Here is a 27,926-nt window from a genome sequence, read left to right as displayed (position 1 = left end):
AACAGCCAACAATAATAATAATAATAACAATGATGATAATAAGGAGTCTGCAAACACCGTTTACTTTCCAAGTAGCCCCATGAGGCTAACCTAGCTCAGTGTTACTTGGCCCTCAGTGTCTTCAGCAGTGAAATGGGCGTACCTACCTCCATAAATAAAAATAAAGAGTTTTTTTTTTTAAAAAAAGGCAAGATAGTCCTGAGAACTAGCCTAATGGGTTCATGGCAGTGGTTACGGCAGGCTTCCCTGAGAAGGTGACATTGGCTGACCAGGAATCACAATGGAGGAGAGGTAGGGTCAGGCCACACAGGACCCTGGAGGACCTGACAAGACACTTGAACTTGATCCTAAGGACATGAGTAATTTCAGCAGCAGGGTGATGTGTGTGTGTGGTGGTGGAAGGTGCTCTAAGGCCAGCAGTGACGTCCCTGGCCCCAGGCAAGGTCCTGACCGCGGGATGCCCACCCTCCTCTCTTCCCCACTGCAGGGCTCAAGATGACGGGCGTGGAGTGTGTGGAGGGCATGGCCTCCGGCCTGTACCAAGAGGTCTTTGCCGCCGTGGTCTCGCTCATCAACAGGTAACGGCAGCCTTCCCTCTGGTATAGAAGTGGTCTCTTTGCAGCACGTGAATGAGCCCAAGCCTGGGGAGTTTAGCAGAGTGGGGTTCTGTTGAGCTGGAGAGTGGGTTTTGAGCTGGATGGTGCTGGCTTTAATTCTACCTTGGCCACCCACGGGCTGTGTGACTTTGGCAGATCAGTTCACCTCTCTGACCTCCCCTTGTGCACCTGTGAAATATTCAATAGGTCTGTTCCCCAGGGTCACTGCAAAGATTAAAAGAAGTCAATAAGGGACTCCCCTGGCAGTCCAGTGGTTAAGAATCCGCGCTTCCATTGCAAAGGGCATGAGTTCAGTCCTTGGTCAGAGAACTAAGATCCTGCATGCCGCGTGGTACAGCTAAAAAATAAATAAAAATAAATTTAATAAGAAATCAATAAAAAATAAAAGATAAATTTAAAAATGTCTGTGAACAACTCTTCTTAAATTGTGATCATAAAACACTGCAGATATCTGCAGGTAATACTACTGGGAGCCTGTGTTCTCTATCATGGGGAGTGCCGCTCTGAACCCTGGGAAATCTAAGCAGTTCCAGTGGGGCCGATCCAGAGCTTGTGGAAGGGCTTCCCCCCCTCCTCTGTGTAAGCGGGAGGCGTAATTAGGCTTCCGACATCCTGTTCAAGGGATGAGGCTGGTGCGTAGCAGCAGCGCAGCTGGGGTTCTCTGCAGACATAGAGTCGGCTCCCTCTCTTCCTGCTGGAGTAATTACCCTCTGAGATTGCAGACACATTATCTAGAAACCAGGGGATCGTGCGTGCTCAGGGGAAGAAGCATTTATCGGTGAATTGCAAGAAGTGGGTGGCTGCTTCCTGTTTGGCTCTGGGGTTCTGGGAGCCCGAATCCGGGAAATGGGTGTATTGGTGATGACGACACTTGCCCGTCCTGCCATTTACAAGCATCCAGCAGGCGTCTGGCTTTCTGAACATTAACTCACTTAATTTTCAAGCATGTCTGTGTGCTGTGTCTTATTGGCCCCATTTTATAGATGGAAAACCTCAGAAAATAACAGCGAAGCGCTTGAGTTCAAACGTAGGACTCTCCAAAGCATCTAACTGCTCATGCTGATGGGAATAATAGCAGAAAACACTGAGCACTTACCACGTTCAGAGCCATGGACGTTTTATCACACCCAGCCCTCCTACCAGCCTTCTGAGTTCGTCTCCATCGTTAGCCCTTCCACGGCGGACGTTCAGAGACTCTGGGCAACTCTGCCAAGACACGCAGCCCCGCTATGGCTGAGCAAGGGTTGGAACCCACATGTGACTCTAGAGTCTCTTAACTCTTGGTTTTTGATGCAAATAGTCCCTTCTCCATCCACCCTCATAGATTTGTCAAGAGGATCCAGGGAGGTGAAGAGAGAGAGAGAACTTTGTAAACTGAGGCAGATACGGAACAAAGTTGTTTTTCTGATGCCACGTGTCACTAAGAAAGAAAAGGAGGCTCTAGTCAACATTATAGTAAATTTGTGGTGCAGCCTTAAGCAAGTATTTTCTCCAGTCTTGGCCTGGTGGAGAGAGCATGTGTCCTAATGGCCTGCAATGTCCAGGGGAGGCACTTCCCATACTTTAGCTCCTTTTTTTTTTTCTTTGCAGCCCCTGGGTCTTCCTATTCATCCCTCCCACCATTTAACATTGGGGGAAACCCATGTTCAGAGAGGTTAAGTAACTTTCCCAAAGTCACACAGCCCACAGGAAGTGTGTTCTGCTGGGTCTGCAGACCTGCCCAGCATGCTGCCCTGGTTTCTCCATCTCTGTGATGGGGGAGCGGGGGGCCTGGACCAGAAGGGCTCTAAGATTCCATGTCCTCTCGGGGCCCCTTTCCTTTCCCCCACAGATCCTTCTCCTCCCACCACCTCTCCATGGCCTCCATCATGGTGGTGGACTCTCCGGGCTTTCAGAACCCCCGGCACCAGGGCAGAGACCGGGCTGCCACCTTCGAGGAGCTGTGCCACAATTACATCCACGAGCGCCTGCAGCTGCTCTTCTACCAGCGGACCTTCGTCTCGGCGCTGGAGCGATTCCGGGAGGTATGGCTGGGCTGGGCTGGGGCTTCTGGTGCTCATCCTGGATTTAGCTTCATGCTGTCTGGTCCAGCACTGATTAAAACCCAAAGTGCAGGCCTCGCTGCCAGGGCCTCTGCTCCTCCCCCATCTCCCTCTGTCTCCCATGGCCTCTTACACTTCTCTTACGGTTCAGAGCTTGGGGCTCCTCAGGCCCTGCTCCCACAGCTATCCCTTGTTTGGGCTGATCAGTTCCTCCTCACCCACACACCCAAGCTGAAGTGTTCTCCAGCAGTTCGGTGCAGCCTCTGTGTGGAAGGCCCTTCATGCCCTTCTCACCTGTGGGTGAAAACCGTGTGGTTTGCGCAGTCTCTGGGTCATAGCATGGGAGCGTCCACCAAAGGAGGACATGCAGCAGCCCTCCAGGAGGCTCTGCAAGCGGGTCAGGATGCTCAGGCTCATTCCTGCATGCCTGCCTTTACTTCGTTAAAAAAGTTAGATTGAACTACGACACTTACACAGACAAGTGCCTAAATCCAGAGTATACGTCTCATCTTGGTGAATTTGTCCAGCTGAGCACACTCACACAGCTACCACCCAGGGGAGAGGAGACATCGCCAGCACCCCAGATGCCCCCTGGCATCTACTCCCTCCTTCCTCCCTGGTGTTACCACACCTTCTAAAGACACTGTTTTGAACATTTGATGAAGTGGTCTAGAAAATGCCTAATCTGTATTAGGCATTCTGCATGTGGTAGCATCCATCATGTTTTTCCCCATAATATTTCACTTTATTTCTTATTATCAAAGTAAAACATGTTCTTTATTTACAAACTGGCAAGTGCAAATCAGTGTCCAGAAGCAGAAAATACCATCTCCTTTACCCCAGCACCCAGAGGCAACCACTGTTACCTCTGTCAGTATCTTACACCAGCCATTTCCCCATACATGGTCTTCTCTGTAGATTTCACGTCCATCTATATACGATTCTGTTGTTTGCTTTTTCTTCATAGCCTTATGTTGTTCACATTTCCTCCACCATTCACAGCTCTTAGAAAGGATGCATGTCTCTGGTTGCGTCAGATTCTATCTCAGCTCTCCTTTGGACCCCTGGGTGATTTCCACATTTGTTCAGTAGTCAAGTCGTGTCTGACTCTTTGCAGACACGACTGCCCATGGACTGCAGCACACCAAGCTTCCTGTCCCTTACCATCTCCCGGAGTTTGCCTGGGAGATTTCCACATCTATGCTGTTAGAAACAACACCGTGATGAATATCTTTGAACATTGCATGGTCTGGACATTTCTGATTACTTTTGTATGCCAGCTGTTGTTTTCCAGAGTTTGTTTGTTCTCTCTAGCACTCAGCCCAGCACTTATTGGGTGCTCAGTAAATATTAGAAGGGTCTGCACTGAGTCGTCAGTTCCTGATAACCTCACCATGATTGCTGACAACCCTGCAGGATGGACAATATTAGGATGCTCTTGGGATCCTGGTCTGTATCCTTTCTTCTCATACCAAGGCTAAAAGGATAAAAACAAAGAACCTGATTAAACATGGGCAAAGGGCTTCTCTGGTGGCTCAATGGTAAAGAATCCACCTGCCAATGTAGGAGGCATGGGTTCAATCCCTGGTCTAGGAAGATCCCACATGTCTTGGAGCAGCTAAGCCCACGCACCACATCTACTGAGCCTGTGCTCTAGAGTCTGGAAGGTGCAACTGTTGAAACAGGCACACCCTAGAGCCCATGCTCTGCAACAGAAGCCACTGCAGTGAGAAGCCTGCACAACTAGAGAGTAGCCCCTGCTTGCCACAACTGAGAAGAGTCCACGCAGCACCAAAGACGGCACAACCAAAGATAAATAAGAAAATGGTTAAACAGGCAAAGGAATGAATAGCTGTTTCTCCAAAATAGATGAGCAAATGGCCAATAAACACATGAAAAGATGTTCAGCATCACTAGTTTAGGGAAATGCAAATCAAAACCACACTGAGATACCATTTCACACCCACTAAAAATAAACAAAAAGTAAGAACTGCTGGGGAGGATGTAGAGGAGCTGGAACCCATGTGGACTGCTGGGAATAAAAAGTGGTGCAGCTGCCGTGGAAAACAGTATGGTGTTTAATCAGAAAATTAAAAATAGAACCACCATTTGATCCAGAAATTCCACTTCTGGGTATCCACCCTAAAGGATTCCAAGCAAGGTCTCAAAGAGAGATTTGTACACCAGTGTTCATGACAGCATTACTCGTAACAGCCAACAGGTGGAAGCATCGCATGTGTCCATCAGTGGATGAATGGATAAACAAATGTGATGTTTTCATACAAGGGGCTGTCATTCAACTATAAAAAGGAAGGAAATCCTGACACATGCTGGGACTGGATGAGCCTTGAGAACACTATACTAAGCAAGTCAGCAAGTCAGCACTATACTGCAGCAAGTCAGTCACAGAAGGACAAATCCTGTGTGATTCTGCTCATGTGAGATGCTTAGAGTGGTCACACTCATAGAGACAGAAATGGGGAGGGGAAGCACGGAGCTCGTGTTTACTGGATGCCGAGTCTCAGTTTTGCAAGATGAAAAGTTTTGGGGCTGGATGGTGGGGAAGGCTACACAACGATGTGAATGTGCTTTCTGCCGATGAGCTACGCCCTTAAAAATGACTTAAATGCAGACTTCCCTGGGGGTCCGGAGGCTAAGGTGCCACACCCCCAATGCGGGGACCCAGGTTTGCTCCCTGGTCAGGGACTAGGGGCTTCCCTGGTGGCTCAGACGGTAAAGAATGCGCCTGCAGTGCGGAGGACCTGGGCTCAATCCCTGGTTCTGGAAGATCCCCTGGAGGAGGCCACGGTAACCCACCCCAGTACTCTTGCCTGGAGAATCCCCACGCACAGAGGAGCCTGGCAGGCTGCAGTCCCTGGGGTCACAAAGAGTCAGACACGACTGAGCACAGCACAGGGCAGGGCAGGGAAACTAGAGCCCACACGCCGCAAACAAGACCCTGCACCACCAAATAAATAGTTTAAGTGGTAAATTTCATGCCATGTGTATAGTACCACGATGAAAAATAACAGTAAAAAGGGCCAAGGTGTGAGATTCAAGCCCTCGCTTCTCTTCAGCCTCCTCCAGACGTTTCTTCCCCCTCAGCTCGCGGAAGGAACTGATGCTGAACTTGTGTGACTTTCTAGGAAGATGTTCCTGTGCAGTTTGACCTCCCGGAGTCGTCCCCGGGGACCTCGGTGGCCGTGGTGGATCAGACCCCCTCACAGGTAACACAGGGCCCCGTGAACCACGGCTCTCAGATGCCTCTTGGGCTTTATATCGAAATACTGGCGGATTGGAGTCTGACCTACTAGATCATAGCTCTGTTCGCACCTCAAATGACCCATGGATTCTTCAAAACACTGACCCTGGGGACCCCCTCCCAGATTCTGTGTTGATTGGTCTGAGGGTGTAGCCTAGACAACCAGCATTTCAATCCCATCAGGTTGAGAGTCTGAGTCGGCATCTTAGAATGCAGTCATGCCTGCAGTCTGTGGACGGAGCCGGGGCTCCAGGGCTGGTACCCGGTGACCTCCAGGCACTGTCACCTGGCAAGGTCAGGTGTTCAGACGAAGATGCTGCACCCAGCAGAGACCGGGACAGTCGGGGGCCCCTGGGGATGGAGAATGGGGGTGGTGCTGGATGCAGGCCCCTGAGCTCCCTGGAGGCAGACAGACTTTAGTTTGGGGATCCCCGAGTCTTTGGCTCCCTCTCCCTGCCCCCAGAACCCACTGTACTGACCCCTGATCTGCCGCTCTGCTCAGCCCTCTCTCAGCAGTCCATGACCATCACACTGGAATTTGGCTTCCTTCATTGCCCCACCCCCCAACTCCCCCCAACCTGCTGTAAAAGAAAGGGTTCAGGCCATGGAACTTGCCGGGCTCCAAGCTGATCTTGGTGACCTTGGGCGCGTCACTTCTCCTCTCTGAACCTCGGCTTTCTCATCACCCAAATGGGAACAACAGGTAGTACAACTGGGTTGTCCTGAACACCTGTGAGATCTGGGACAAACAGCCCCACAGGGTGGGTGACGCCCAGTAGGTGTCCTGCTGGTCACGTTTCTCCTGCACTTGGACACCTTTTCCTGGTTCCCTGGCTTCTCTCAGCTCGCAGCGGGCTGCACCTTGTCCTGCAAAGCACTCTTGACTATGAGCCCTGCCGGCCCTTCACGGCTGCTTCTGCTGCTCCCTGGTGCCTCTCGGGCTGGGTCCCTGTCCCTGTCCTGCTTCCTCCCTTCCTGGGAGGGGAGAGCCTGAGGGACCACCCAGACAGTGTGAGGAGGAAAAGATCCTGGTGTCCCCAGGACTCCTGGGCAGTGGCTGGAACAACTGGGAGGGGCTGGCTATAGATTTCAGCTCCAGCAAGAGAGGCCATGGTGAAGACCCAGGATCCCAGGGGCAGGTACACTTGTGCCCTGGGCCTCTCCATGTGACCCTGGACGTGTCCCTTCCCCTCGCTGGACCCCTCTCAGAGGGGTGTGGACTGATATTCCTGTATCAGAGTGAGCAACTGTCCTGGTTACCAGGGACGTTGCTAAATTGGCATTGAAATCCTCGTGTCCTGGGAAGCCCCGACCCTGGGCACACTGGGACCGTTGGCCATCATACACGTCACATTTCCTCTTTAACTGTCTGACACCATGTTTGGACGCATCAGCTCACTGGGGACCCTCGGATAAGCCCTGCAGATCCCCAGGCCTCTCCCCGTCTCCCACATGTGGAGATGCAGGGGTCGCCTGGAGGGTCTCTGATGCTGGTGCTGGATTTAAAATTTCATATCTGTGTGGTTGAGGCAAGTTCACTTTCTCTAAGATGTTCTTGGTGCCTTTTTCCTCTCGAGATTTTACTATAAAAAATACAAAGACTTCTAAGAGGACGTGATGGGGATGGGATTCATCCTTTCATGTTAGGCTGCGCACGAGGAGACCAGCTGCCCACGTGGAGCCAGGGATGTGTGGTGTACAGAGGGCTCGCTTTGGTTAAATCCTCACCTTGGAGGACAGTGTTGTCAGTCTCCATTTTGCAGAAGGGAAGATGAGCCTCAGAGAGGGGCAATAAGTTGCCTGGGGTCATCCAGGATATGAAGACAGAGGCAGGATCCAGACCCTTGTAACCAAGAGATTGGTAGTCCCGTGGCTTCTCCACTGAGAGTCTGGGGGTGAGCCGAGCATGGTTCCAGAGCAGCATGTCTGAGTCCTGATGCCTGGGCCACAGACCCCTGACTCCCTAGGTGAGATGAGAAGTCTCTCTCGGGAGGCTCCTCAGTGTATCCTGGGTCTCCCTCCAGGTGCGCCTGTCAGCTGGAGGAGGTGCCGAGGACTCCAGGGGCCTTTTCTGGATCCTGGACGAGGAGGTCCGGGTGGAGGGCTCCCAGGACAGCGTGGTGCTCGAGCGCCTCTGTGCCGCCTCTGAGAAGAAAGGAGCTGGAGCTGAAGGTGAGGGAGGGAGCCGGGGTGGGGGGGGGGGTGCTCCTCTCCTCATCATCATCTCTCCCGGTGGGAGTTGGACTCTGTCTCCTCAAAGCCCTGACAAGGCCTGCACTCGGGGGGCTGTGCACCTGCCTGGGTGTGTGCCTTCATTCATTCGTGTGCTCATCCATTCATGATTTCATCATATGTTCTGAGTGGGCTCTAATCTACACGGAGGCAAACAGCCTGATTAGACCCCTGTCCTTGCTGGGGAGAGGGAGGGGTGGGAGATGACAAGCTGACACATAAGTACATGTGAGTCTCCTGAGCCTGAGATGGCAGACTGGGGGTTGGTGGTGGGTGTCAGGCGGACCTCATTTCTCCGGCAGCCAGAGCCTCTCAGGAGAGGCTTGCAGGTAAATCTGACGGAGAGCCAGGGGTGCGGTGCAGGACAAACAGGGAGATGTCATATGGGCTCAGACCTTCAGCCCTGGCAGGCCTCACAGAAAACATTGGTTTTAACCCAAGAGCAATGAGAAGCCATGTGGGATTCTAGGCAGTGGGAGCTATGGTCAGATTCGGGTTCTAGAAGGTTCCCAAGACTGCATTGTGGAGACACGAGAGGAAGGCAGCTGGGAGGTGAGAGGAGCCGCCTCCCTGGGGAGGTGGGCAGACTCCGGAGTTGCCGAGCACTGGCTGCTGGGCTGGATTGGTGAGAGGAGAAGTGCAAGGGAGTGGACGCTTGGAGCGAAACTGAGTTCAGAGGCCATGGGGTTTGGCATCCATCAGCTTTAAGTTCAAGTCCATCTATTTGTAGTTTCACCAATGTGGCACCAAACCAATCTCACAGCATTTTGAACAATGGAGATGGAGCTTTCCCTGGCTGCCTTCTCTCCAGAATTTCTACTACCTTGGTGGGGTGAGGGGAGGTAGCCGCAGAGCTTGGTCATCAGCTGCCAGTTGTTACTGACGAGGCCGAGGCTGTGATACAACGAAGAATATCATCCCCGTCTTTCCAGGGGTTGGAGGAGTGCTGTGTGCACTCCATGCAGGGGCCGAGCTCAGGGCTTTGTGTAGAGTGTCTGGTCAAATTCTGTCCCGTATTTAGAGGTCCGTATTCTTACCCCCCAACCCTGTCCCCAGGATGAGGAAAGTGAGCTCCAGAGAGAGGCTTGTAGAGAATGCTTGTCTGTGATCACCCAGACGGTGCATGTCAGAAGGCAGATTCAACACAAGCCATGTCTGCCTCTCAGCCTCGAGTAAGCCCCCTTCCACCCGGACGCTCCCAGGCCTGTAAGAAGACAATGCACTGTGGGGTCTTCCAGGTCCCACCCGACATGGCGGTCAGATTGTGGGCTTGTTCATGCACTGGTTCCTTCAACAAATACTTCTGGAGCACCTGAAATGGAGGCTGAGAAATACATCTGTGAACAAAACAAAACTGTCCACCGAGGGGCTGACGTTCCAGCAGAGGAGATGGATGGTAAAGAAAAAAGCCAGTATCTGTAAGAAGACATTGAGGACCACAGTTCTAGTTTGGATCACTAAAGGAATGAAGGTTGGCAGTGAAGATGGCCAGGGATTCGGCTCTGGGACATTCCAGGGACAAGGCTTGTGTCCAGCAAGGGCAGCTGCGGAGGAGTGGCCGGGGATGTCGGAGAGGGGACGAGAGGGGGTGGCGTTCCGGAAGCCTCAGGAGGAGGGACAGACCAACCGAAGTAAATGCTACTTGAAAGTTTGAGTGAGGCGTGGCTGAAGAATGGCCGTGACTTGGCTGCGTGGAGGTCCCTGGCCACTGAGAAAAGTGCAGCTCCGATGGGAGTATTTGGGGTGACCTTCTGACTGGAGTGGCTTATGAGAAATTGGGGGAGGAGCTGGAGAAAGATGTGGACAGCGCTCAGTGCTGCTGGGCTGGAGCCTCTGTCCGGGACACACATGGAGCGCTTCTGCACCTGATGATCCAGCTGCTCTCCCGGGACCACACCCAGAGCATTAGTACCCCCATGGCTCCCGAGAGCTTGGCTCTGTGGTGACTTGCCTGGGCCCAGAAGGGGCTGTGCCTGGGGCCCACAGTACTCTTAGGGATCCATGACAATCTTTTAATTTCTGTTAAAAGTAGAAGAAAAAAATGGACTTTAAGGCAAAAACATGTTTTAAGTATATATTGTGGACTGAACTGTATTCCCCTTCCTCAAAAATTCGTATGTTGAATTTCTAACCCCTAGCACCCAAGAATGGGACTTTCTATAGATACAGGGTCTTTAAAGAGTTAAAGTAAGTTTAACTAAGGTCACTGTTCAGTTCAGTCACTTAGTTGTGTCTGACTCTTTGCGTACCCGTGGACTGCAGCATGCCAGGCTTCTCTGTCCATCACCAACTCCTGGAGCTTGCTCAAACTCATGCCCATAGCATCAGTGATGCTATCCAACCATCTCATCCTCTGTCGGCCCCTTCTCCTCCCGCCTTCAATCTTTCTCAGCGTCAGGGTCTTTTCCAATGAGTTGGTTCTTTCCATCAGGTAGCCAGAGTATTGGAATTTCAGCATCAGTCCTTCCTATGAATATCCAGGACTGATTTCCTTTAGGATGGACTGGTTGGATCTCCTTGCAGTCCAAGGGACTCTCAAGAGTCTTCTCCAACACCACAGTTCAAAAGCATCAATTCTTTGGTGCTCAACTTTCTTTATAGTCCAGCTCTCACATCCATACATGACCACTGGAAAAACCATAGCTTTGACTAGACGGACCTTTGTTGGTAAAGTAATGTCTCTGCTTTTTAATATGCTGTCTAGGTTGGTCATAGCTGTTCTTCAAGGAGTAAGCGTCTTTTAATTTCACGGCTGCAGTCACCATCTGCAGTGATTTGGGGGCCCCAAAATATAAAGTCTCTCACTGTTTCCACTGTTTCCCCATCTATTTCCCATGAAGTGATGGGACTGGATGCCATGATCTTTGTCTTCTGAATATTGAGTTTTAAGCCAACTTTTTCACTCTCCTCTTTCACTTTCATCAAGAGGTTCTTTAGTTCTTTGCTTTCTGCCATAAGGGTGATGTCATCTGCATATCTGAGGTTATTGATATTTCTACTGGCAGTCTTGATTCCAGCTTGTGCTTCATCCAGCCCAGCATTTCTCATGATATACTCTGCATTTAAGTTAAATAAGCAGGGTGACAATATACAGCCTTGACATACTCCTTTCCCAACTTGGAACCAGTCTGTTGTTCCATGTCGAGTTCTGACTGTTACTTCTTGACGTGCATACAGATTTCTCAGGAGGTCACTCTGGTGGGTCCTAATTTAATATGACTGGTCCTTCAGAGGACAGATTAGGACACAGACATTCACAAAGAAAGACACAGGGAAAAGGTATCCATCTGCAAGCCAAGGAAAGAGGCCTCAGTGAAACCAACCCTGCCAACACCTTGACCTTAGGCTTCCAGCCACAGAGTCTGTAATGCTTTGTTATGGCAGCTGTAGCAAACCAGTGTAATATATTTACGTATTATTAATATCAATCCTTCTTTCTACTGACACAGTCATGAAATATAATTTTGTGTACTTGTATATATGTACACGACCCTGGACTGCCCTCACCCTGGAGGTGGGGGTCATAGTGCTTGGTGTGATGCTGCCCATGATCCTCTCTATTCCAGAAGGTCACCTCTGTGTTCTGAGGTACTGGCCTCTGCCATCGGGAGGGGCAGTCGGAACTGCTATTTGTGGGGCCCTTAGCCTGAGCCGGGCAGTGTGGGCACCGCCACACCCCACCTCTGGGGAGTACCTGGGGCCTTGGAGAGGCCTGATGACTGACCAGGGCCCTGTGGGCCCTGTCTTCAGGAAATGTCTCCAGGGTTCTGGAACGGTTATTTTCTTCCTGGGGGCCTGTGGAGGAGGAAACTCACCCAGACCCACAGAAAGCCAAGAGAGAGAGCTGTTAGAAGCCCGCCCAGGCACTGGCCCCGAGCGTGCTGGGTTGGACCCGTGCTCCACTAGTTAGCTGCAATGTGCGTGCGTTGTAGAAAGTCACCTCCTTCCTCGCCTTAAGATGGTGACCCCCCGGGCCTGGGGTGAGGACAGAGGGCCTCGGGTGCACCCAGAAGTGTTTGTAGTCCTCCTCCTCTGGCTCCCTGCTTGGCGCTCCTCCACAGAGGCCTCCCTGACCCTGTCCTCTCTCTAGCCACACTACGTCCTTCCTGACGCCCTCCTCGTCTCCTTCAGGGCCACTTCTGGGTTCTGGGATGTTTGGCGACCTGTTCTCTTGGCTTGCTTCTCATCAGCCCAATGACCTCCCTATATGTGCCCCACCCCCCCAGGTCAGAGGATATCCGTCTTGTGCTCTGCCGTCTCCCCAGGGCCTGGGCCAGAGCAGGGCCCTGTGGACCCCTGCCACTGCCTCCTCCCTACCCATCCCCTGCTCTGCTCTGATGCAGAATCGGGTGAACCAGAGTTCTCAAATGGAGTGTTTCCTGGATCCTGACTTTTAGCCTAAAGACACAGAAAGTGGGGCCAGAGGCAGAGGTGTCCTGTAGGGTGTGGTGGGGGCAGGACTTGAAGGCCTTTTCCTCTGTCTGTGAGGCCTGAAGACACGGGAAGCCTCTCGGGTCCCAGGGCAGCAATTCTTGTCCTGGACTGACTGATAGACACATTAACTCAGACATTTTGGTATTAAAAAATTATTTTTTGCCTCTGGGGCTTTCCGATTAGCTCTGAGTTAATGAGAACGTTCACTCAAGCAGAATACGTGTGGCTCGCTGGCTGTTGCCTCTCACTTAAGGTGCACACTGGGCGGAGGGAGACCGAGGCTCAGAGGTTTAGGTGGTTTGGCCCCTGTCCCACTATAAAAACGGTCAGGTCAGGATTTGAACCCAGGTCCTCTCTAACTCCAAGCCCCTTTGTTTCTCCCACTCTGTCCCTTGGAACCAGGTGTCCACCAGCATCTCCCAAGAATTTGCTGTGTGTTTATTTGGCAACTGGTATTCCAGACAATTTTAAGTGGTACCTACACATATTTTCAAAATATTTAATAATTGTGTATTTATTTCCATGAATATTAGAAAGTAAATATAGCTGGCACACCAAACCTGCAGTATAATGCTTCTTTACAAATGGATTTTACCTGTAAAACTGAGTCGATTGAAAGAAAACATTAAAAAACAGTCCATGTGATTCATGGTTCTGGCTAAAATCACAAAGATGGTACGTGCTAATGGGGAACGCAGGTATCTTCGATTTAAGAAAGCAAGGAGGAGGGGCTTTCCTGGTGGTCCAGTGGTTAAGACTTCGCCTTCCAATGTAGGGGACGTGGGTTAGATATCTGTTCGGGGAACTAACATCCTGCATGCCTCGAAGCCGAAAAATCAAAATGTAAAACAGAAACAGTATTATAACAAAGTCAATAAAGACGTTAAAAACAGTCCGCATCAGAAAGACTGACAGAGGAAGCAAGGAGGAACGGAATGCAGGCTGGAAGCTGTGCGTGTAAGTGCACAAAGCAGGGGAAATGCAGTGCCCAGAACTGATTGCTTGAGTCCCATCAAAATGGGAAAAGCGTGTTCTCAAAGACGCCACGCCATGACAGAGTGTCCCGCTAGGCCCCGGCACTCATGCCCTGTGTCTGCTTTCAGGAGCCTCTGCCCTCCGGGCCTGCGAGCAGCCCCTCCAGTGCGAGATCGCCCACCAGCTGGGACACGACCCTGTGCGCTATGACCTCACGGGCTGGCTCCACAGGGCCAAACCCAACCTTTCAGCCCTGGACGCCCCCCAGGTCCTACAGCATTCAAACAGGTAAGCCCAGCCAGGGCTGGGGATGGGCGGGGGGCGTTCGAGGTGCTGGGGCCGTGCAGTCATAGCAGCCCAGTCAGTGATGGAGGGCTGGTACGGGGACCCTTCCCTAATGACACAAAGACCTGTAACTCTAACAGGAGTGGTTCAGCATCTCCTGGGACTGGCCTGAGTCCAGCCAAGGAGGAAGGCTGGCCGTCTGGGAGGTGGAACAAAAGCTAGAAAGCTGTGACTTCTTATTCATTAAGTATCTGGGAGATGATGTGACTGGGAGGACTTTTATGGACATCCTCCAACTAGGGGATCATAAAACCGAAGTGATAACTTTTTGCAGCCTGAAAAAAGCTGACTGCATTTCTTGACTGCTCTGCTCAGATGTGCTGGCAGAGGGCTGCCTTGAATTCAGAGAGCTATTGGAAAATGCTTGTTGGGGAAGTGTGTGTGTGTGTGCGTGCGCATGTGAAGCTGAGGCCACATTTACTAACTCCCTGCTGTGCAGAGGAAGCACTTTATAAGGGTCTTTAAACATACATATATTTATTTACTTATTTATCTGACTGTGCTGTGTCTTTTTTTTTTTTTTTTTTGGCTCAAGGAAGTCTTAGCTCACTGTCCTTTTATTTTATTTTTTAAAATTTTATTTTATTTTTAAACTTTACAATGTTGTGTTAGTTATGCAGATCTAGTTCCCTGACTAGGGATCGAACCCAGGCCTCCTGCTTAGGGAGCAATGAGTCTTAGCCACTGGGCCACCAGGAAAGTTCCTATAAGGGTCTTTTTAATCCTTAAAACAATTGTATCCCTAGCCCCATTTTATAAATGAGAAAACTGAGGCCCCAGGAGGCGAAGTGGTTCACCTTTGACCACATAACAAAAGAGTAGCAGAGTCAGAATACAATTTGGGTCTAAGTGATCCTTGGAAGGCGTTCTCAGAGCTGGATAGTCAGCGTTGATTGGAAAAATCTAGTGGGGGCTCAGGGAAACAGCTCCCAGAGAGAGATCTAGTCAGAGGATGGGGCAGAAGGAGAGTAACAAGCACATGGAGTGCTGTAGGGGGAGCCGGGGGACCTGAGTCTAGGCCAGCCCAGCCCCGTGCCCCCCTGGGTGACTGGGCAGCCCCTTTCCTTCTCTGCAACCTCAGGGTTTTTGGGTGAGGCCACATTGCACAGCTCTGGAGTCAGGCAGATGCTCAGGTTCTGCTTTTGCCTTTTTCAAGCTGCATGACCTGGGCCTCAGTTTCACAGTCTGAGAAGTGGGAATGATGCTGCCAAGCTTACAAGTGTGATGTAAGGCTTTGGTGACATAACAGAGTGGATGGCTTGTTAAGGAACCTGGTTCATGGTTACCCCTCAACACACATCTTGTGGCCTCCTTGTAAATCCCCCTGCTGCTCAGAAACCCTCAAGCTGAGTGAGGGGTATAGAGTTGGGGAAGGGCAGGCACACCTTGGTTAGCCAGGTGGCCTGGTGAGTGTGGAACCTTCTGGGACAAGGAGCAGCGTGTGCTCACGAGTAGGAGTATGGCAGGTGTGGCAGTAAATCCCAGCAGGGTGTCTTGCAGGCTTGAGAGCCACGGGTTGGTGGGTTTGAGGGCAGACAGCGCTTCTTCTTGGCCCGTGGTTCTGCAGTCAGGATCCCGATTCACCAGGACTGCTTGTGTAGCACTGTGATTCCTGGGCCCCTCTAGTCTCTCGGGGATGCTGGGGGGTTCCCGGGAGGTGCTTGTACTCACTGAACCTTTGTGCCGTGTATCGGGGGGTCCCGAGAGGACCCGTGACTGCCCCAGGCCACACTGCACACTGCAGACCAGAGGTCGGGTCTCCCAGCGCCACTGATGGGGCCATCTTCATGCAGGGTCAGGGCTGTGGGCACCACCTCCTCTCCCTGTACCAGGCAGGGTGCCCACAGCCTGCCTTCTCAGGGCTCCCGCCTCCAGGGGGCTCTCCAGGCTGTCTCCCCAGACTTCTGTTGCAACCCGAGCATCTTTGCGCCATTGTCAGTCTGTGTGCTCCGCAAGGCATGGAACTGCTTTTAGCAACCTCCGTGCATCTGGCGAGACTCATTTTCTTAATGGCTGTGTAGTCAGTTGGGCCCAGAGTAGGGATGGATAAGAGTCTTGAGGGCTGGTCTGGGTGGGGCCTGGATTTGCAGGGGAGTCGCCCACAGGCTTATAGTGGAGGGGAGAGGCCAGGGCAGCCAGAGAGCCTGAGGCCTTCCCTGGGTCCCAGCTTCATCCTGGGGCTCGGTAGGGTCTCCTTGGTGCTCAAACTGTCTGTTGGACAGACTAAGCACCTGCTTTGCTCAGACCAGTTCTAGAGATAACCGAGGTGATTTTACCCTCTAAGAAAGTGCTGGCTGTGCAGAGTTCCTGCAGGTATGTAAGTGACGGGAACATCCAATAGAAGGAAGATGCTCTGAGGTTAGGAGAGGGAGAGAGGCATGGAGGAAGATGCTGGCATTTGTCCTTGAACAAAGGATCATCTGGGAGAAGGGACTATGAACAGACTTGGCAGCTAGGACATGGTTTCAGGAAGCAGATGTCCAGAGGCAAGAGGGTCCCCTTTGCTTGCCCCCAAACCCCTGAAGCCTCTCTCTCTCTCCCCGCCTACCTGCCAGGGAGGAGCTGAGGACCCTGTTCCAGTCCCGGGCCAAGCTGTCCCCCGTGTGCCGGGCCGTGGCCGGCCTGGAGGGCACCTCCCAGCAGGCCCAGCAGCGGAGCTGCGCGGTGCGGAGGACGTTCGCCAGCAGCCTGGCCGCGGTGAAGAGGAAAGCCCCCTGCTCCCAGATCAAGCTGCAGATGGTGAGCGGGGCCCTGTTCTCATGGGGTGGGAGCCCCCCCACCCGCCCCCAGGGCGAGTTATCCAGGCGCACCAGCTCTGAGCTCTCCAGCAGGCCTGAAGGGACAGGCAGCCAACCCCCCACACTCCACCGAGGAAGAAGCTGAGGCTCAGGGCAGCACAGTGACCCGTCCCAGTCTGAGGCCTAAGCCTCAGCTCCTTGGTCTCATTTGAGCAGCTTCAGGAAGTTGGCAGGAAACAGGTCGCCTTCCTGACCAAGGTGACAAGCATCGCAGCCAGCCCTGTTCTGCCCACTTCCCCTCTCCCCTCTCAAAGGCCGGCGTGCCCACCTCCAGGCTCCCCTAGAGAGGGCAGCTGGACCCAACCCTGGTGTGAAGATGCCACCTGGACACAGCAATCCAGTACAAGACATTAGGCTAAGCTTAGGTGGGTGGGACACGGGAAGGAGGGCTTGAGGAGCCGACTCGTAGCATCTTATCCTGGAAAAGCCCCCAGCCAAGGTTCTGGGCTCTAGTTTTCTTCTTGGGTGACTGGCCCCCTCTGCTTGGGGCCACTCTTTTGTCCTCTCCGTGTCCCAGTTTTTCCATCTATGATAATAAGGATAATTATAGAGGTCCTTTATTTCTCATGAGTACAAATTGGGCCATGGATAAGAGGCCCTTGTGGTAGGACATAGGGGCCTCCAGAGATGCCCAGACCAGACTGAATGTATGTTTGGGGAGTGTCCAGACCCTTGTCGGTCTCACTCTGGCCCTGACCCCATCTCTTCTTGGTCCTAGGACGCATTGATCAGCGTGATCAGACGGTCTCAGTTACACTTCATCCATTGCCTGGTGCCGAGCGCAGCGGTGGAAAGCAGAGGCGTCCAGGGGTCTCCGACTCCACCACAGCCTGGTGGAGACAAGCCTGAGGCAGGCAGGTCCCTGCCCTTGGACATCCCCGCACTGAGGGTGCAGCTTGCAGGATCCTACATTTTGGAGGCGCTGCGTCTGCACAGAGCAGGTGAGAGGCGAGCAGGGAGCAAGCACCTTGTCGCTAACTCCTGGGACTTGCTCTTTGAGCCTAAAGTCTAACCATTCCTGAACTAGTTGTGCACTCCTGGAAGGCAGGGCTTCCCTGGTGGCTCAGTGGTAAAAAAAAATCCGCCTGCAATGCAGGAGATGGAAGTTCAATCCCTGAGTCAGGATACCCCCTGGAGGAGGGTATGGCAATCCACTCCAGTATTCTTGCCTGGAGAATCCCAGGGACAGAGGAGCTTGGTCGGCTACAGTCCATGGGGTGGCAAAAGAGTTGGACACAACTGAGCGACTCAACAACTTCAACGACCTGGAAGGCTTGGAGTGTGTCTTGCCCGTCTTCCTTTTCAACAAACATCTTAGGAGCATCTGCCTTGGAATTGAGGGTGAAATTTTTTCAGTCATTAATATTTGGCCTTCAGGATGCTCAGCCTGGTTTGGGAGATCCATATGGAAACAGGTGATGATTGTATGATGTGACCAGGGCATGTGTCACGCAGGGATGTGGGAGGTACCATGCCCATTGGAGGTAACATCTTCGTTGAGTCTTAGAAGAAAGCAACTGCTCACCTCTGGGTGGTGCAGGGAGAGGGAAAGCTTGGTCAAAGGAGCACTGTGTGCAGAGGCAGGGAGGTGTGGGAGAGCCTGGGTTTCCAGGTTCACAATGAGTGAACCTGGGTGGATGTGGGAGAGGAGGGGTGGACCCACCGGGGAGGCTTAACCCCATCTTTGGAAGACTGGCTTTCCCCAGTCCAGCTGAAGAGGTGATGGGCATGATGGGGGAGGAGGGGTTTCCATTAAAGAAATAAAGTTTTAGGCCCATATTTTAGAAAGTAGGCATGCACCAGGGTCCCCCCCGTTAGCTCTTCTTCTGAGCTGAGTTTGATCTGAAATTTTCCCATTCTTTTCTGTCTCTGAGACCCCATTGGCCACCCTGTGGATTTGCCTCCCTGACAGGAACAGCTCAGGCGAAGTCAGGGGATGGGGTGGCTGGGGCTGATGGGAGTCTACGTGGGCCCCCACTTGTTTAATATTTCCTCGGTCACTGCCCCCCTAGCTTGTGGTCACTGCCCTGTCTCCTCCCACGGCACTCATACTGAGTCCTGGGCGCAAGGTGCTGGGCAGAGAAGCCGGGAGCAGCCGGCAGCAACCATGAACCGCTCGCTTCCCCCAGCATCGCATTGATTTCCCCTCCTGTCTGCACAACCGCAGGCATAGGAAGACAGACACTGTCACAGGGAAGCGTGAGCCAGTCACAGCCCAGGCCGCTCGATTGCGCCTGGCTGGCAGGAGGTTAGAGCCTTTGCACGTAGGCGCGGTCAGCAAGTCCCCTTCCTCCCTGTGTGTCCACCCTCTGCCATCTCAGGGCCCAACTCAGGAAGGGCGTCCAACTCCGTGAAGGGTTGAAGCCTCCTGCCAGTTTCTGCTTCCGAGACCTGGTTCGTTTCCTCATTGTTTTCTGCTCTGAGTCACTTCTGTCTCTCTCACACCATGTGAGAAATATTTACTTGCATACAAAGATCCATACATAGTTATTGATGTCACAGATTTACGATTTCGACTGTGTGTGTGTGTAACAGATACACAAGCAGGCCTTGTTCTGTTGTGCTTAGAGCACAGTTGTTTTTTTTTTTTTCATAAATTGAAGGTGTGTGGTAACCCTGTTTCATGCCAGTCTGTAGGTGCCATTTTTCCAACAGCATTTGCTCATTTTGCATCTCTGTGTCACATTTGGTCATTCTTGCAGTATTTCTAACCCTCCACCCACAAAAACTTACAACTTGATGAAGGCTGAGATGATGGTTAGTATTTTTTATTCAGTAATACATTTTTTAAATGAAGGTCTGCACATGGTTTTTTAGATATAATGCTATTGCACACGTAATAAACTATGTATAGGATAAATTTAACTTTTATGTGCACTGAGAAAAAAGTTTTATGATATTTGATTTGTTGCAGTGGTCTGGAACCGAGCCCACAGTGTCTCTGAGATGTGCCTGTACGCATAGACACAGGCACACACGAGGCACATACGCAGAGGCTGTTTCCTGGGCGCTTCAGATGCTCGGGCACCGTGTGGTCACACACACTCAGTGGTGGTGTTCTCACAGAGCGCTTAGCACAGAGCCCGGCAGACAGTAAATGCTCACCACATGTCACATGCGGGGCAGCCTGGTGGGCACAGCCCAGACTCTGGAGCTGGTTGGCCTGTGCGTGGTCGTGGTCGACACTGTCAGGCCCCTAGGTCGTGCCTCCCTTTCCTGTCCTGTAGCAGCTCAGGTTTCAGAGAGCCGTTGAGTGGGATGGTGAATTAGTAAGGGAATGAGAAAAGTGCCTGGACATGGCCAAGTGCTCAAAACACGTTAGCTTCTTTTCCTGTAGTCATTATTGGATTTAATCCTTGTCATGACTGTGTGACAAGAGATCTTAGCACATTATTGACCAGGGGATTTTTGCAGAAACTAATGCCCCTGGCTGGCGATTTGTTATGTAAATGAATATTGAAACACTCTGGTCAGTAACAGTTGGGTAACCAAAGACATATTAATACGTCTCTGGTCAATAAGTTGTTATTACTCTCATTGAACAACTGAAGAACTTGAATCTCAAAGAAACCAGAGTCATCTGTCACTGGTCAGAGGGCTAACCAGGGCAGATAGGAGATGTGAACCCATGTCTGACTCACAACGGCAGCCTGATAACCCCCCAGCCTCCAGGTCTCTGTGTGGTCAGCCTTGAGGTCTGGAATGTGCATTTAGGTCCCTTGGGCACCTGGTCCCTGCTCATCTCTCAACAGAGGGGCCCCACTGTTGGTTCCTCTCTGCTGGATTAGTGACTGTCGCTGCCTACATTTATCTCCCCAGTCCTCGCCAGGCCAGAGTCATCTTGCTATTCAGATCCTGGCTTCTGTCATTCTCCATCACATCATCTTGTTTGGATTTGTCTCCCCCAGGGAGAGTTACGATCCATGTCACTCTGCGCCCCGTGACTTGCTCTGGTCCTCAGTGTCCTTGTCTATATGACAGGAGAGCAACATAGGCCCCAGGGTCTCTGCGAAAAGGACGCTGTTATCCTAGTGTCTTACACACATGAGCACTCTGTGAATGGTGTCACCGCGACTGGGACAGACCTCTTTCCTGCTCTGCCTGGACTTCCTTCCACACAAAACCCTCTCGCAGACTCTCACAGCCCCTCAGAGGCCAGCTCGAACATCACGTTCTCTCAGTAGCTTTTCAGTTTCCACACAGAAGGGTGCAGCTGTGTGCATCCTACTGTAGATTTAAAAGAACCCTTAGCTATGGCCTGATGCAGTGTTTCCCACGCGCAGTCTGTGGGGGGTAAAACCTTAGATCAAAACATTTTCCCATGGTCCAGCAACTTCGGAGAACTCTGGGTTAAGTCAAGCTAATCAGGCATCGTCCCTGCAGAGGTTCTGGAGCCTTTGACTTTGGTGTTGATACACATCACGACCTTCCAAGAGGCGGAGGAGGGGGCAGCTTTTTCAGGCTTCAGTGGAGCCTCTTACAGGGTCTGTGTTCTGGGGAATGCATTTGGCAAATGCTGATGGAACCCAGTGTCTTATATTAGCAAACAGGGAAACTGAGGCCCCAAGAAGTGAGTGCACACAGCAGGTAAGTAGCAAGGCTGGTAGTAGACCCCTGGGCCAGGCGTCTCACTCAGATTCTTTGTTCTTCTCCTGCTCCCCACACCCCAGGCTACGCTGACCACATGGGGCTCACTCAGTTCCGCCGAAGATTCCAGGTGCTGGACCCTGCGCTCGTGAAGGAGCTCATATCAGCCCCCGAAGGAGTGGACGAGAGGAAGGTACATGGACCTGGGGGTGGGGGTAGGGTGGAGGTGTGGAGGCGCCGACGCTTCTGCTCTGCAGAGGATAGCCCGGGGGCAGCTGGGGCAGCTGGGATCTGAGAGTTGGGTCTCGGGGGCAGAGATGAGGATGGCCTGACGTTTGACCCGCACCCCTACTCCAGACCATGCCCCCTGCAGTGTCACTTACAACACTGCCCATCACAGAATGGTCCTTCTGAAACCCTGCCTGAGGAAGTGCAGAAAAAGAATTAGAACCACGGGAAGAGTAGGTCCCAGGTAGGAGGCTCCCAGCAGGGTGGAAGGTCATCACTCCTATAGGGAGTTGCGCCCTGAGAGTCTGTGAAAGAGGGCTTGTGGTCCCAAACACTCCCCTCAGGGCCTTTGCACAGAGGGCTGTCGCCTCTCCCCAGTCCTGGCCAGGCCAGTGTCATCTTGCTGTTCAGATCTTGCTCGTGTTATTCTCCATCGCATCTTCTTGTTTAAACATCTGTGTAGCACTTAGCCATGTCTGAAATAACATTTTTTGGGGGGACTGTGTGTTTTCGGGCTCAGAGCAAGTGCTTAATAAATTGCCTGTTGGATGAATGAATGAAGACACGTACCTAACCTTGTGTTGCTGCCCCTGTATGTCTCCTTTCTCCATCTCTACATAAACTTCTGGAGCCAGAAGTCTTCACTCCTAGTGCAAAATCCCCAGTAAATGTTTCTGTTGAGAACAGCCACCGGCTGATCAATGATGACAGAGCTCTTGACAGTTTGCAAAGCCCTAGTGCATCCTCACAACAGCCCTGCAAAATGAGCCATCGCGCCTCTTTTGTGAATGCTGAAACGTGGGCTCGTAGAGGTGACTGATTGCCTTGAGGCCACACAGCCAAGCATTCGTGGGTTTTGCCCTTGAACTCAAGTTTCTTGATTGCATGAAGGGTCGTTAGGAAAGCATGGGCTCAAGTCACACAGCCCTGCAGTTGACTCCCAGCTGGGACTGTGTGAACTTAGATGAGTTAGTCCATCTTTCTGCCTCAGTTTCCTGATTTGTGAAATGGGAACAGTGATAACACCAACCTCAGTGGCGCGTCCGGTGGATTGTACGTAGTAGTGTAATGATGTGCTTGATGCAGGGCCCGGCATATAGTAAGGGCTCATTATGTATGAACTGTGATGGTTACTGTCATCGTCATCACCGTCTTCCAAGGCCAGAGAGGTGGCAGCCAGGCCACGCAGACTCTGCATTCGCAGCTGTGTTGAAACTCCCCTCCAGTGAGTGCGCCCGTGCGCACCTGACCTCCCAGCCTGGAATCCTCAGTCAGTGAGTCGCAAGGCGAGAAGAGCCAGCAGCGGAGGCACAAGTCTTCAGCCCTTTCTTGGCTGTCCTCTGCAGCAGGGACCAGGGCACAGGCTCCCTCCTTCAGACACAGCAGCATTTCTCAGGGCGCTCCTGCATCCACCCCCGGGGAGGGGACCTCAGACCCCAGCTGGTGTGGCGTGGGGCTGTCCCCTCCCTGGGGGGCATCCCACTGTGGAAACCACGAAATTGCCTGGCTCAGTGGCACTAGCCACTGTGGACCAAGCTTCATCGGGGTTCCTTATCCTTGGTTGCCCCCACCCCCCAGTCTTGATCTCCATCCAGAGCATCTGGACTGGAGCCACCGAAAGGGGCTTGGGCTCCTCTGCTGTTGAAGGCAGTGCAGAAGTGGGGCGTGGGGGAGTTTTCGGCGGGGGCGGGGGGAGCATATGGAAGCGTTTCTATTCTGGACGACTCAGCAGTTCTCTCGTAGCCAAACCGAAACCACCTCCACACACACACGCTGGAGGCCTCGGAAAGTGGAAAATTACAAGCAGAATGGACTGGGGAGTTTTCGCTTCTTGTTCTTCTTCTTCTTCTTTTTTTTTTTTATTTGCTCACAAATTTCATTTGCTGCAGCATAGGATTTTGGTAGCAACAAAAGGAAATGCCAGCCTGCCTCTTATGAAAAAGCTGATAAATATTCATCTGCCAAGCAGCACGATACACCATGAATTATACATGAACACGTGCTTGGGTGGGCAAACTGTCAGCCTCTGTGTGCAAAGCATTTAAGACCTCAGGATTTAATAAGACAAGCCTGACAGATAGGAAAGGTCAATATTGTCATTAGACGCTAGACGGCAGCAGAGGGAATTCACTGGCAGGGTGTGAGCCAGGCCTCAGCACGTCCCCCGTGTGCCTAGCGTGCACGTGGTGCTTAAACCAGGCTCTCTCCCAGTGAAGTACTCTCATTTGGAGGGTCCCTGCTGGATTTTGTGCTCCTGAAACAAAAATAGCATATGCCTTTTTTTTTTTTAACTGCAGATGCACAAACTCTCATCACAAAGTATCAGGTGTAATGTGAAAAGTTTCCCTACCGACTTTCACTCTGAAACAGCCCTCAATTGATAAAGCCTCCCTGCTCTTGGAATTATCCCCATTTCACAGCAGAAGCAACTGAGGCTCCCAACCCCAGCCAGGCCATGGGGCAGTGGTAGAGCCGGGATTTGAACCCAGGCTCTCAAACTCCTCACACAGGGCTCTTTACTATGTATTGTGGTAAAATACACATAACATAAAACTTACCACCTTAACCCATTTTTAAGCATACAGTTTAGTGGCCGTAAGTGCATTCATTGTGTAACCATCACGGCCCTCCAGCTCCAGAACTCCTTTCATTTTCCAAAACTGGAACCGTCCCCGTGAAACACTGCGTCCACATCCTGCCTCCCAGCCAGGCCTTGGCAGCCACCGTTCTGCTTTCTGTCTCCGTGAATCTGGCTGCTCCAGGAGCCGCATATAGGTGGACTCATACAATGCTTGTCCTTTGTGACTGGCTGATGGCACTTAGCATGATGTCCCCAGGGCTCACCACGTAGTGGCACCTGCCAGAATTCCCTTCCCTTGAAGGCTGACTTGAATCCTTGTGTGCAGCGTTTTGTGTATCCATCCTCTTGTCAGTGGCCACTTGGGCTATTGCCACCTTTTGGCTGTTGTGAATGACCCTGCTGTGAACACAGTGTACAGATGCCTCTTTTGAGACCCTGTTTTTTGATTCCCTTGGGTACATCCTCAAAGTGGAACTGCTGGATCATATGGTAATACTATATTTAATTTTTTGAGGAACCTCCAAACTGTTTTCCATAATGGCTGGACCATTTTCTATTCCCTTCAACAGTGCATGAGGGTTGCAGTTTCTCCACATCTTGCCAACATTTGTTATTTTCTGGGGTGTTTTTTGTAGTCACCCTTTCGGGTGTGAGGTGGTATCTCATTGTCGTTTCAGCTTGCAGTCCCCTGATGGCCAGGGCTGGTGAGCATCTTTTCACGTTCACACAGGACTTTGGAATGGAAGCCGTTTGACAACAGGCAGAGTATTTGGTGAAGATTTACACAGAACATGCCATCATTGCCGGGGACCAGCCCCAGCTGATCCAGGGTATTCGAAGGAGAGATGGCATAGGCGAAGATCAGGAAACAATTGCTTAATTAAATGTTAATTAAGGATATAAAGAGTAATAGAATGAGGATAGCTCAGTAGGAAAATTCAGTGGAGAAAAAAGGCTGAAATAAGGATAGCTCAGTGAGGAAATTCAGTGGAGAAAAGAGGCTGAATAATTCAGCCAGAAGGTAAGAGAAAGAACGACATGGTGAGACCAAGTTCCGGTGAACAAGGCCCGCACTTTTTTTTCAAAGTAGTTTTTATACCTTAAGTTATGCACAGAGGATAATGGGGGAAGGGGTAGAGTCACGCAGTAAGCCAGGCTTTCTTCCTGCAAACTTATCATATGCAAAAGTTTAGGTGATTTGCATCATCTTCTGGCCCGGAGGCCTGTTAACATTTTAAGACCTTTTCTTCAGAAAACTTATTTTTCTCTAAAGGTGACTGGTCAGGAGCCACCCTCCAAAAGCATTAGATAAAGTTGCATTCCTACAGAGCAAAGGTGTGGTGGGCTATAACAAGAAAAAGAATTAACTCAAGGGTCCCAGGTTACAAACATTAAAGCTACTACTTACACCAATTATATTAATCAATACACTGCCAGGGACACAGCAGGTAAGGGATATGGAAACTTAGCAGCAAACATTGGCCCAACAAGTGAAAATCCCTTCACCAATACAATTTCTAATCAATCTTTTAACTACTCAAAAGAATCTGTGTTTAGACAGTTTAGAACATCTCCTGCCTCTCATAGTTGGGAGGCTCTGAACAATCACATGTGGCCGGAAAAACCTATTCAGGCAGGCTAGAGGATTTCCAAAGGAGTTTGTAGGTTAAACACTGTCACACCCAGGAATTATTAACTGGAGCTGTAAGCTAACTTTTTTCAGAGAGGTAGTGGGGGACAGCCCCCCATAAAGTCAGAGGTGTAGGTGAAAGCACAAAGCAGAAAGTAGGCAGACTCTGGTTTTGGGGGTAGATTGCTCAAGAATTTCCAGGGAGACTCCTGAGGCTTGATCCCGCCTTTGCGTATGCCAAGCCTCCTTCCTCATGACCTTTGCCAGAGGCGGAGCTCGCTCCCCGCACATCATGATGTTAAAATAATTATTATCGATTCCATCCAGCTGTCACCAAGTGCCTGCCTTGCACCAGGCCCTGTGCTAGCCACCAGAGAGACGAGGATGAACAGAAGACAATCTCCTGAGGAAGAAGGATGAAAATTAGCAATTCCTAGACAGAGAGGGGGCTCTGGGAGGTCCCAGGGAACACCTCTAAAGCTTCTGATATTTGCAGCAGGGGTTGAGGGTAGGACATACAGGGAAGACAGAGCAAGTGATGATTGAATAGAGCTTTCTGGAACGGTTTGGAGGAATCAAGTAAGAGAAAGAGTGCAGGGCAAGCCACATTGGGGTCGGCAGGTGCAGAGGTCCAGAGTCAGATCCAGATCCAGTGTGGCTGGCGCATAAATGCTGCCAGGTAGAAGAAAAGGGTCTGAGGATGTTGGTCATCGTCAGCAGGGGCAGAGACTAGTGGTCATCAGGTTCATCAGGTGGTCAGTGATGGCAGACTGGAAGGTTATCAGCAAGGGCACGGCATCAAAGACCAGATCTTTATTATTTGAACTTGCTTAAGCAAAATTACGAAGGAAGTCAAATCTACTCTGCCCATCCCCTGGTCCTTTCTAGAGAGCAGTGTCCTCACGCTGACCTCGACCATTGAGGATGCCTCTGTCTCTTCTAGACACCCAGGCACGTGCTCAGGTCTCCAAAATGACCGTCTCACCCTCTAATCATGGTGGGTTCTTCTCCTCTCTCCCAGGCTTTCCCATCTGGCTAAGAGTATGCCTTAACCTACACTGAAGGCCTCCCAGAGTGACCGTGAGGGGGTCTCAGAAAGGTTACTGGAAGAGCTTGTTAGGTTCACATCGGCTTTGTGATTCTGGTCCCTTATCTCTTTGCTGCTGAGGCAGGAGTTTCCAGGTCTCCCTGATGGATGACAGGAAACCCCCGGTCCCCTCTTCCCTTCAGAGTGTCCACAGTGAGGATTGATTCTAGCCACCAAATCTCTGTCCCCGGGGACTTGATCTGAACATAATTATGGCATGCCTATCTTCTCAAAGGCAGCCACCCTTGTTCCATCTCAGACCATGGTGGATACTCCTGATTTCCTCTGAACTTGTCCCCGAGTCCTTTTCTGTTTTGGAGAGGTTCCCATGAGCCTGTGTCTGGGGGCCTTGGGTAGGGAGAGAGGAAGAGAGGAAGCTGTCCATTCTGAGGGTGCCAAATGACTTTTTCAGGGCCTCCCGTGGCCTTGTGTTTGTGTGCATGCGTGCTCAGTCACTCAGTCGTGTCCACTCTTTTTCACTTCCATGGACTGTAGCCCACCAGGCTCCTCTGTCCATGGGATTCTCCAGGCAAGAATACTGGAGTGGGTTGTCATTTCCTCCTCCAGGAGATCTTCCTGACCCAGGGATCGAAGCTGTGTCTTCTGCATTGGCAGGTGGGTTCTTTACCACTGAGCCACCTGGTAAGCCCTCCCATAGCCTTAGCCTTAGCCCTAGCCCTCTGGAATTTATTCATCATTTTTGACTTTCTCACTTTGCCATCTTCTTCCAGTTTGGGTCTACTGTTTTAATGATTCTGCTTGTTTTCTGTTTAGTGTTAACCAACCCAGTTATACAAATATGTGTGTTTTTTATTTATATGTTTGTTCATATTGCTTGTGCTTAGTGCCAGACATACTGTTTATAATCATGAAACTATAGAGTTAAAGAACAGAGACGTAGTCCTAACCCTTATGGAATGTTTTCATCAGCGTGTAAAAGTTTTGGTGGTTAAAAGCATGTGGTTTAGAGACAGACTTGGGTTCAAATCCTGGTTTCTGCCATCTCTCTTTCCATTCATCTGTGCCCCTTGATGCTTGATAGCTGTATGACGAGGGGCAGTGTATGACAGGGCATAACAGTGCCTGGCACATAGTACGTGCCCAGCGT

General features: G+C 51.3%; 1 protein-coding gene across 1 annotated transcript in view; it reads left to right on the top strand.

The window, feature by feature from the left end:
* The window catches only part of MYO18B (myosin XVIIIB), a 233,065-nt gene that overhangs the window by 63,786 nt on the left and 141,353 nt on the right, over positions 1-27,926 (top strand). Inside the window, exons 14-21 of the mRNA XM_070385941.1 lie at positions 488-578; positions 2,449-2,641; positions 5,806-5,886; positions 7,946-8,093; positions 13,691-13,850; positions 16,463-16,646; positions 17,424-17,646; positions 21,376-21,485. Coding sequence (XP_070242042.1) covers positions 488-578; positions 2,449-2,641; positions 5,806-5,886; positions 7,946-8,093; positions 13,691-13,850; positions 16,463-16,646; positions 17,424-17,646; positions 21,376-21,485 — 1,190 coding nt within the window. The remainder of the gene's footprint in view (positions 1-487; positions 579-2,448; positions 2,642-5,805; positions 5,887-7,945; positions 8,094-13,690; positions 13,851-16,462; positions 16,647-17,423; positions 17,647-21,375; positions 21,486-27,926) is intronic.

Source organism: Bos mutus, chromosome 17, assembly GCF_027580195.1.
Source record: "Bos mutus isolate GX-2022 chromosome 17, NWIPB_WYAK_1.1, whole genome shotgun sequence".
NCBI lineage: Eukaryota > Metazoa > Chordata > Mammalia > Artiodactyla > Bovidae > Bos > Bos mutus.
This window is presented reverse-complemented; position numbering and strand designations above follow the sequence as displayed.